The sequence below is a fragment of the Aplysia californica genome, unplaced genomic scaffold (assembly GCF_000002075.1).
Source record: "Aplysia californica isolate F4 #8 unplaced genomic scaffold, AplCal3.0 scaffold00002, whole genome shotgun sequence".
NCBI lineage: Eukaryota > Metazoa > Mollusca > Gastropoda > Aplysiida > Aplysiidae > Aplysia > Aplysia californica.
The window spans coordinates 1,294,276-1,304,275 of NW_004797272.1; the positions used below are offsets into that span (position 1 = coordinate 1,294,276).

The 10,000-nt window shown below is 41.5% G+C and overlaps 1 protein-coding gene across 1 annotated transcript in view; it reads left to right on the forward strand.

The window, feature by feature from the left end:
• Positions 1-10,000, forward strand: part of LOC101850684 (putative polypeptide N-acetylgalactosaminyltransferase 9) — a gene marked incomplete in the record, with an annotated part of 15,934 nt that overhangs the window by 5,665 nt on the left and 269 nt on the right. The window contains 2 exon segments of the mRNA XM_013091415.1: positions 4,575-4,709; positions 7,660-10,000. The exon segment at positions 7,660-10,000 is cut by the window's right edge and continues 269 nt beyond it. Coding sequence (XP_012946869.1) covers positions 4,575-4,709; positions 7,660-7,818 — 294 coding nt within the window.

A 10,000-nucleotide genomic window follows, 5' to 3' on the forward strand; every position in this document is an offset into this window, starting at 1 on the left:
AACTCCCCTCCTTCCATCACTCTGCTGATGGCCACCAATGCTGAGGGTCACGTGGAAGTGACCGAAGGCACCCCAGTGACCCTCACCTTCCAGGCCACTGACCCAGATGGAGACAATGTCACCTACACATTGGTTAGTGGATCACAAAGCGGCGTCCAGTTTGATGCCAGTTCTGGCAGTGTGACACTGACACCAGACACTGACACACCTGTGGCCATTGGGTAAGTACTGACCCACTAATGGTAGTGTTAATGGTGGTATGGTCAGATGAGAAGTGATACACTAACAATGTTCACATATTAAAGATGCTTACATTGTCCTTTCTAGTTTCCACAACTTGAAAAATAAATGTATGTGTCACGACGTGGTGGAATCAGGCGCTCGTCAATTTTGGTGCATGGGGAGTGGTTGGTATCATCTTAAAGCTTGTTCATTTATCTTGCTTTAGATGAAAAAATTACCCATTTATCTTGTGCAGAAGTGAAGATATTTGTGATTGAAAGAGATAAGTTCACTTGGTTTCAGCGGTAAAAATGACGAGAAAATGGCCGCCAAAGTTTGGTAATTTCAATAGATGAAGAGTCCTTGAAAACTGAAAAATGACATACTTTGTTGAGCTTTTAATCAACGTTTTTCATTATAATTCACATGGATACATGTTTTTATTTGGACATAAAAGGGTTGAACAAAAACCCAAAAATTTGATTAAAATTGCGAAACTGGTGAGAAAATGCCTATTTCCCCAATTTGTTTATTTTGACGAGCGCCTGATTTCACCACAATGCCTCACATATATAGCTTTTTATACTTGTACACACTCATGCAAACCCCCCCCCTATCCCCACCCTTATGCCCATATACACACATTTATACAAACATTAGTTCTCTTGATGGTATTAGTAGGTTTGAGGGACCAACTCATGCGTATAAAGTTTATTCACTTTGAGTTATTTACCATGAGAATTGTTTCTAGATGAAGAGTAAAATAATCAATATGCTCAGTTTGTTGAAATCTAATTATCATCAGAGTGGTGAAATCAGGCGCTCATCAAAATGATGAAATCAAAGACACCGACATTTTTCTGTCTTGTGGCAAGTTTTTTTCAATTTTTTTTTTTAGCTCAACACTTTGTATGTCCATTTATAAACATGTTTTGGTGTGGTTGTTACTTAAAAATGTTGATCATATTTGCAGTTTTCATAGACTCTATGTCATTGGAGGTCACAAAGCTTCGGCAGAGATTTTCTCAATAATTTTACAGCTGAAACCAGGCGATTCCTACCTTCTTCAATCACAAATACCTCGACTTCTGTTCAAGATAAACGGGTATATTTTTCATCAAAAGCAATGCAAATGAATAGGTTTTCTGATTATAACAATAACCGTATATGCCGAAAAATTGACAAGCGCCGGATTTGGCCGCATTGAATCAAAACTGGTTACTGATAAACAGGCATCAAAGATGAAAAAAATTAATGAAAATGGCTAGCGCTATAATAACAATTCTGGAAAACAAATCAGGTGTTTACTCAGCTTCACATTAAAATATTGGTGACAATGCACTACCTCAGAATTACAAAATTCTATTTGATACTTTTGGTCATTTTGAGATGTTCCATCTGCTCTATTAAAATTGTACTATTATTCAGAGTCGTTATCAAGATATTCAAAGAATTGCATTCAAAAACGCTTAACATGTTGTGAAACTGAACATTTTTATCATCGAATTTCTCAAAACTAGATTCTGAGCAGATAGAACTTTTTACTTCTAGGGTAGTGAATGGTTATCGCCGTTATACAAATTCTGAAAAATATCACTGGCATTTACCCAGCTTGTCATAATTCATGTCTTCGTTTCACACATCAGCGTTCAGGCCAAGGACAGCAAAGGAGCAAGCTCTGTGGCTGAGTATGTGGTCCTGGCTGTGTGTCCCTTGTGCAATGGTCAAGGGTCATGTGACCGGTCAGACACCAGAGAGGAGGAGCTAGCTGGGGGGAGGTTCTTGCTCAACGACTGCATCTGCAAGCCAGCCTATAAAGGTGCTTTTGTTTTTCTATGTTTCCTGTTAGTCGGTCTGTATCAATTTGTCTTCTGTTTTAAGTGCCTTTTGTTTATCTGTCCCACCATCTAATTTTTTTTCATGTCCCTCTGTTTGTCTGTCTGTCTGTCTGTCTGTCTGTCTGTCTGTCTGCCTATATATTTATCCACTGATGGACTTGTTTTTCAATCCTCACTCCAGTTTTGCTGTCCGTCTTTCAAGCCATCCATTTTTTTGGTCTCTCTCTCTCTCTCTCTCTCTCTCCCTCTGTCTGTCTGTCTGTCTGTCTGTCTGTCTGTCTGTCTGTCTCTCTCTGTCTGTCTGTCTCTCTGTCTGTCTCTCTGTCTCTCTGTTCAATCTATTATGTATTTCTATTGGAATATTTGTATGTCTGTCCATCATTTCTGTTGTCGGTTCTTCAGCCTGTCTTATCATTCTTTGTTTGTATGTCTATTTATCTGTCTGTCTGCCTATATACCAGTTTAACAACCTTTCTATCTACCTGCTGTCTGTTTAACTAGGTTCTTAGATTCCTATGGTCTTGGCTCTCTATCAGGTTGCAATTCCAAGAAGATTTGTCTATCTGTAGCGATGGATGTGTGTATGTGTGTGTGTGTGTGTATTTTGACCAGGTGACGACTGTGAGGAACTTGTAGATGGCTGTGCAAGTAAACCTTGTACTACTGGACAAGATTGCACCAACCTGGCCCCTAATGAAGACGAAGACAATGAGAGACGGTATCGGTGTGGGGCTTGTCCAGAGGGATATGTTGGTGATGCTGGCAATGTTGTGTGTGCTGGTGAGTTTTGTGTGTGCTGGTGAGATTTGTGTTGTCTGTGTCTGCGTGCACATGTGTGTGTGTGTGTGTGTGTGTGTTTATATGTGTGTGTGTGTGTGTGTTGTTGTTGTTGTTGTTGTTGTTGTTGTTGTATGTGTGTGTGTGTGTGTGTGTGTGTGTGTGTGTGTGTGTGTGTGTGTGTGTGTGTGTGTGTGTGTGAGAGAATCTGTTTGGGAATTGTTAGCTCAGACTGGCAATGCTATGTGAATAGATGATTTGTATTGGTGAGTATGTGTGTGTGTGTGTGTGTGTGTTTGTCTGTGTGTGTGTGTGCGTGTATGTGTGTTGGGTCTATAGGTTTGTCTAATAGAATTATAAAGTTACATATCTCCCCCCCCCCCCACGTTAAAAAAGCAACAAAGAAAGAAAGGAGATAAGGGAGATTAAACAGACACAATATTTTGCGAAGAAAGTGCTCTCAAGACAATATCATGCAAAGAAAAACCTATTGCGGACCGGCGTATGTGGTGTAGTGGTTAAGCGCTTACAGCTGTCGCACCCAGTAGATCTAATTTCGATTTCCGAGTAGGGAGAAAGGTTATCGAGTACCTGCTGTTAGAAATTCTATTGAGTTTTCTACTGGGAGTTTGTATCCCTCTTAGCCCGGTTTGGTTGTGACAGGCAGAGTCTGAAGCCCCACTCCTAAATTAAAATATCGGGTATTTGTTAGAGGTGGGTAAAATCCGGATAATCTATCCGAATAACCGGATAATTAGCAATGAGACTTTGTCCGAATTCAGACTCTTAACTCAATTTCCTGTCCTGCTTGCCGAAGTGTATGCACTCATTTGTTGAAGTGATGCTAACCCGTTTGTCGAAGTGGTTCTAACCCATTTGCAGAAGCAGTTCTATCATATTATTTGCCGAAGAGGTGCACTAACATTTTATCCGGATTTACTAAAGTGACTCATTGCCCAGCTCCAATATACAGATTCGAGGAGCGGCTGTGAGTGCGTGCTGCGCCTTCGTTGTTGTCATCTCTTATCGGGTTTTCCCGCATTGACGTTATCGGAATTCTGGGAAAGGAGCGACTTTTCGAGAAAGTGTAATCGTAGGATTTCCCCACTAAATAAAAGTTCGCTGAAGTTAAAGTCCCCGGTTTACACGAAAGTTCGGGGTTTTTTCTTTTGTTTTTTCTCATAAGCCTTTTCCCTCTACATTACAAAGATAAGCTTCGAGAAACACAGGTTTTTGTTCCCTTGTTGAATGTCGACTTTATGCGTCATGGGAAATGTACGTGTTCATCAAAAGCTCCTGACACCAAACATTCTCTACCTCTTTGCTGACACCTTCAACCGGCACATCTAAAAATAGCGATGACGTTGTCCGATCGAGAACGTTAAACTCGGCTATTGCCGACCCTCTCCACCTCTTTTCACCCCATCTCTCTCTCTCTCTCTCTCTCTCTCTCTCTCTCTCTCTCTCTCTCTCTCCTTCTCTCTCTCTCTCTCTCTCTCTCTCTCTCTCTCTCTCTCCAGTAAGTGATGCCGAAGGTAATACTCGTCATTTTAAACGAGTGTCAGGGGAATCAAAGGAACAACACACAGAGACAAAAACAACAGAGAGAGAGAGAGAGAGAGAGAGAGAGAGAGAGAGAGAGAGAGAGAGAGAGAGAGACAGAGAGAGCACATCAAGAATACATTGAAGACTGTCCAGGAAAGGGTCAATTATTGTTATTCTTCTTTCTGCTCACAGCTATGGATGATGAGTAAGGATAACGAGATCCGACGTGATGATGCCTGCTACGACCACAATGGCGGGGAGAATGTTATACTCTACCAGTGCCATCCAGAAAAAGGGAAAGGTTCCCAATACTGGATTTACAGAGATGTGAGTAACAGATTAAAAAGTAAAGTTGTTCCCGCATCCGATTATGACACTGGGGATTGCCTTGTTAGTGAGACAACTTCCTGGGCTTTTGGCATATTATTGTCGTTGGGTTGCCAGTTCTTTTCCACGCCGCCTTTACTTCCCCAACTCGAAGTCAAGTACCCATTACCGCTGGGTGGGCAGGAGGGGGCGAAAACCCGGACTTTCCGCTTCGGAAACGAGCGCACTAACAACTCCGCCAGCGCACCCAGTAACAGATTACACAGAGCAAAAATGCGCACCTTCTTACCGCTCGTTCTCACCAAACATCCGTATTCGTGTGGTATCGTGTGTGAGACGCACGAAAGAATGTATTACGTATCTGGTCTCCTTCTGTGTTCCCACCAACTGTTCGTGTTCATGCGGTAATGTTGCCGTTCGTGCTTGTGGCGAGTTTTATGGCAGCTATAAGATATTGTCCGTCTGCTTTCGTGTTGTGACACACCGCTCCCTCACCGAGTCCAATAACCACGAGGGCCCCGAGACAAAGTGCAACCAGGTACGAGGTGCCCACTACGGCTGGATCGGGCCGATCTCCCGACTCGGTCGCCTGAACCTGAACCCTATCCGCTGGAGGTATTTTAAAGTAGAGATACTATCCTTTTTCATTGCAGTACAGTTGGGTTTTTTTCTTTTAAAAGTGGGGTTGCAGGAAAAGAGGGGGGGGGGGAGGACTTTTGACTGAGAATCTGTCTGCCAGAGCCCCCACCCAGCTGGATGAAGATGTTATGCAAAACTTCCCCAACTAATGTCCATGGTGAAAATGCCCAAGTGGGAAATGCCCTTGCGGAAGTCGGAAGTACTAGGCCTCACCGCGGCCCAAGAGTGTAACGGTCTGTTCAAGCCAGAAGTGTGGCTGGGGAAAACGATCAGTCCAGCAACGGCCTCCTTCCTGGTTTGAACCGAGTGGCTAACACGGTACTACGTAGAGCAAAGATAATGTAAAATATACATCCCAGCTACCGCCGCACTGCTCTTGCGGGAGTACGCCAGTGTATTGTAACCTACGTGAAACCGGCAGTACGGCAAGAAAAGTCCAAATCGGTTTTTAAAAAGATAAAAAAAAAAAAAAAGAAGAAGAAAATGTCCAGGTGTCGATTTAAATCAGAGGTTCCTGCACCACAGTTTGACAAGCTAACTGTGGAACTAACGGCATACCCACCCCCCCCCCCAACCCCCCTTTTACCACATTTACAGAGCCGATAAAGAAAAAGAACGAGGAGAAACTTAACTGTATTATTATTATTAATATTATAACGGTTTTCTTCATGGTGTCAGGCAGTAAACGTATTCATTGTACATAGTCCTGTCTGTAAGGGTCATAGCATCTAGCATGAGTAGTACTATTTTGAAGGGGAAAATAGTTAAAACTAGAACCTAGGCTTAGTCTGTATCGCAACAACTGCTGAAAAAATCTTTGCGGCTTAAACAAAAATGTTTGGGTGGTTGGTTCTTTTCTTTGTTTGATTCTTTTTTTTTTTTACCAAACAGTTACCACTCATTTTGAAACTATGTAAGTCCAGTTTCATGAGATCCTTATGCCCAATGTCCGCTGTATCCCATGATCTTATTCTGATGCGGAAACAATGTATTTAAACTATTTTTCACCATTTATACTATATCGTATTAAGCTTAATTTATAGGAATGTTTTGTGAAGTTTTCATATACTTCCTTCAGAGAACACTTCTTACGTTTTTAGGCTTAAAAAATATTTACGAAACACAACCTGTACACAACATATTATCAAATTTATAATTCCGAGAAGTCTGTCATTGTTTTCCCTAATCATACCGGTGTCTAAAAATGAGCACCTGCTTAAAGGGTAATAACTCCGTTATTTTAGACCAATTTAAACAAAACTTCGAAGAAATAAATTTCAACCAGGGGACATCACGTTTGTCAATATGAAGAGAATCAACTCCCCTGTTCGAAAATTGTATTTATTTTTAATTCAGGCGAAGTTGGAAGAGACGCAAAACTTTGCAACTTTTAAAAATCAACCAAGTTGTTTTATTTCAAATAGCTACTATCTCTGTGCATTGAAGAACAAATTTATACAAAATTTATAATGCCAATTAAACTCATGGCAGGCGGGCGTTACTTAAATTGCATGTTCCAAGTGCAAATCATTTCTCCCCATATCAACTTCAATGTGTCAGCGGAAATTTTGGATAACTGTGGAATGTTTCTAAGTGGATTGTTTGGACCTCCTGTTCAACATTGACTATCAACTGTTCGATTGTTTGTGGGTTGTTTCCGTGAAGTCAGTCACAAGCCCCCAAACGAAATAATTGAAGGGGTTCAAGTTGAGGGAATGTCGTGGCCATTCATTTGCAAGCTTTCGGCTCATAAGGCGTTCCGCTAACCTTTCTTGCAATCTTGCAAGGGCCACTTTTAATGTGTGGGGTGTGACCCTGTCTCACTGGAACCTAGCCTCCTCAACAGCATAAGGCCTTTTCCTCCCAAAACTTCTCCTAAATTTTTTTAGCACAGGGAGACACCCATCTGAAGTGACTGTCTTGATATTACAGTTTTAGTCCTGAAACCAGAACAGGCCGACCACGCCACTCTAACTGAATGATTTTTAGAAGTAAAGTTTTGTGTTTTACCCAGTTTTGATTGCAATGTTTAAAACTTGCTATTTCTCAAACACGTGAATTGAAATTCTTTACACATGCATGATGTCTCCCTTTTTGATTTTAATTTCGAAGTGGTTTAAAAAAAAATCAGTTCATAGATGGCCGAGTCATTGCCTCCTAAGTGGGTTCCTTTTTTTAGACACTCTGTAACAGCAAACGCCTCTAAATCCCCCCCCCCCCCAAAAAAAAAGTCAAAGATGTGTTGAGTTAGGCGGAAAACCTGAAGAACGGCACAAGTATATCAAAATGCTGTCTCTATCCTTTTCCACAGGACCAGACCCTGTTCCACCCGGCCTCCAATCTGTGCCTCGAGCTGTCCACGATGGATGCCACCAAAGTGACAATGAAGGAGTGCCGGGGCAGTGACAGACAAAAGTGGATATGGGGAAAGGGATTGCCTAAACTTAATGAGGAAATACGTAAAGAGTAGCTGATGCTGTTTAAATGGGGTGGCTGTTTTGTTAAGTTCTGTTGAATGTTTGAGAATAGCAGGTTGGAACACGAGATTGTATGATAAATTGTTATATTTCTGTTCGTAGTGTGGGAATCGATGATGACTATGTGAATGCGTATGTATGTTTAGATCTGTAAATATAATTGCTATATTGCCACTACATAATTATTGAGAGAGATGTTTGACTGAACTAGGACAGCCTGGTGTACTTTATGTGTTGGTGGGTTCAGGAATGCTGCTACTTTCCCTTCATTTTCTTACCTCATTGTATCCTCTCGTTGGGAAAAAAAGAATTTTCGATCAAAGTAAAGTATACCCGCCAACGCCTTTTCACGCATCAAGATAATCACAGAGAGTTGTTCCATTTTCCTGGACACCACTGTGACCCCACTGTGATCCCCAGTGTGACCCTTGTGGTTGCCCACCTGGTCAAGCAGTTCGTGATGTGGAGGTTTCCTTCACTTTACATCAGAATTCGAGCGTATGCATTTCATATTTCATTTTGGTGCCTTAAACATGTATTTTTCAACTCGTGTGCCTCTTTTTGGTTTCGATATGCAACTACTTTGGTCACTTATATCGACACGATTATATCGACACGATTATATCGACACGAGACCATTTGTGAAAGAAGAGCCTAAAGAAAAGATATAGGGAAGCTGAGCCGGGAGGGGGTGGGAACAAAGAGTAACATGGATGGACAACATAATAACAATTCTCTTGGCCTGGGTATAGCAGCATGTGCAACGGCAGTTCGCGACCTTGAAGGATGGGGGGTCTTGACACGTCAACCTCTGTATCACAGATGATACCTCCAGAGAAAAGAATGCAACTATATCATCATCTCCTGTGTAAAGCATAACATTAGCATTCTAAAAATCCAAGAAAGTCTCCGAGAGGGGTTTCATTTCAAATGTTTTTCTCTCACTTATGACGCTATGTGGGTTCAATTCAGGGTTTGAACTCTTCATGCTATCACTTTTTGTCGGACAAATGTTTAAGTGTTTCAGGTCCTTGAAGAGTCGTTTTAACTTTGACAATGTTGCTGTTTACAATCAAATTACAATAATTTAAGAAATGTGATGGTGTAATTTTTACGCATTATACGGTATTGTCTCTTTCTCCTCTAAAACATAATACTAAGCCTTAAAACCTGGTTAAAATTCCATCAGTCCTCACTTTGCACCAATTAAAACGATCATGCGTGCTGCTACAGATTATGACTGGCAATCACATCGACTACATCTGAAGTTCGGGATAATAGGCAAGTCGTATTTTGGGTCACTAGAAACGCATACTTTTGTGCTCACGATTTTCTTTTTTCTTTTCTCAGACTTCTCACTGCAGAATAGCTGATCTGGCAAGATAACTCTGACTTTTGTAAAGTAAAGAAACTGATTTTCCCTCTGGCCCTGAAGACCGGCAAACACATTCCAAAAATATGCAATGGGGCCTTCTCTGCGCATTGATCGTATACAATAGCTCTGACAGTCAGCGCTGCAGTGGCCACATGTTGCCAAAAAACAAATTAGGAAAACGGTGACTATGGCAAGAATTAGAAGGGGTCGATCATTTCCAATTACCCACCATTTACCTACAAGTCAGCTGCTTGTTTAAGCTGTCCCACAGTAAGTTGGGACCTGGTGCAGGGATTGGTGTCAGAGGTGAAGTGGGTTCAGGCCATACCTCTTTGATTCAGGTTTTTGGCCGTTTCATGCAGAAGACTAGAGTACAATTCCTACGCGTGGAAGTTATTTAATCGAGTGCCTGCTTCAGTCTTTAGCTTTAGAACGTTTTACAGCTCTTACAACACCATATAATCATTAAAATGAAAGATTAGAGGTGTTACAAGAGAGTCATAAACACAAAAAGGAGAAGGAGAGATAAGGACGATAGATGTTTGATAGGCAAGAAAGAGCAAACCATACCAGAATACCCGTTAACCACCAACGTCGTCTGTCTGCAAGGATGCTGTATTCCCCTCTAACTAATGGCTATTAGGGTTGAAGCAGCCCGCCTTCTAAATCATCTACACTGAGACGACCAGAGTGTAGACATTAAAATATATTGCAATCAGTCAGTCAGCCTACTGCATAGTGGGTCTACTTCAACAGAACTCTGGGTGTTCAATTGATTCTTTGTGGGCGGGTGTTCTGTT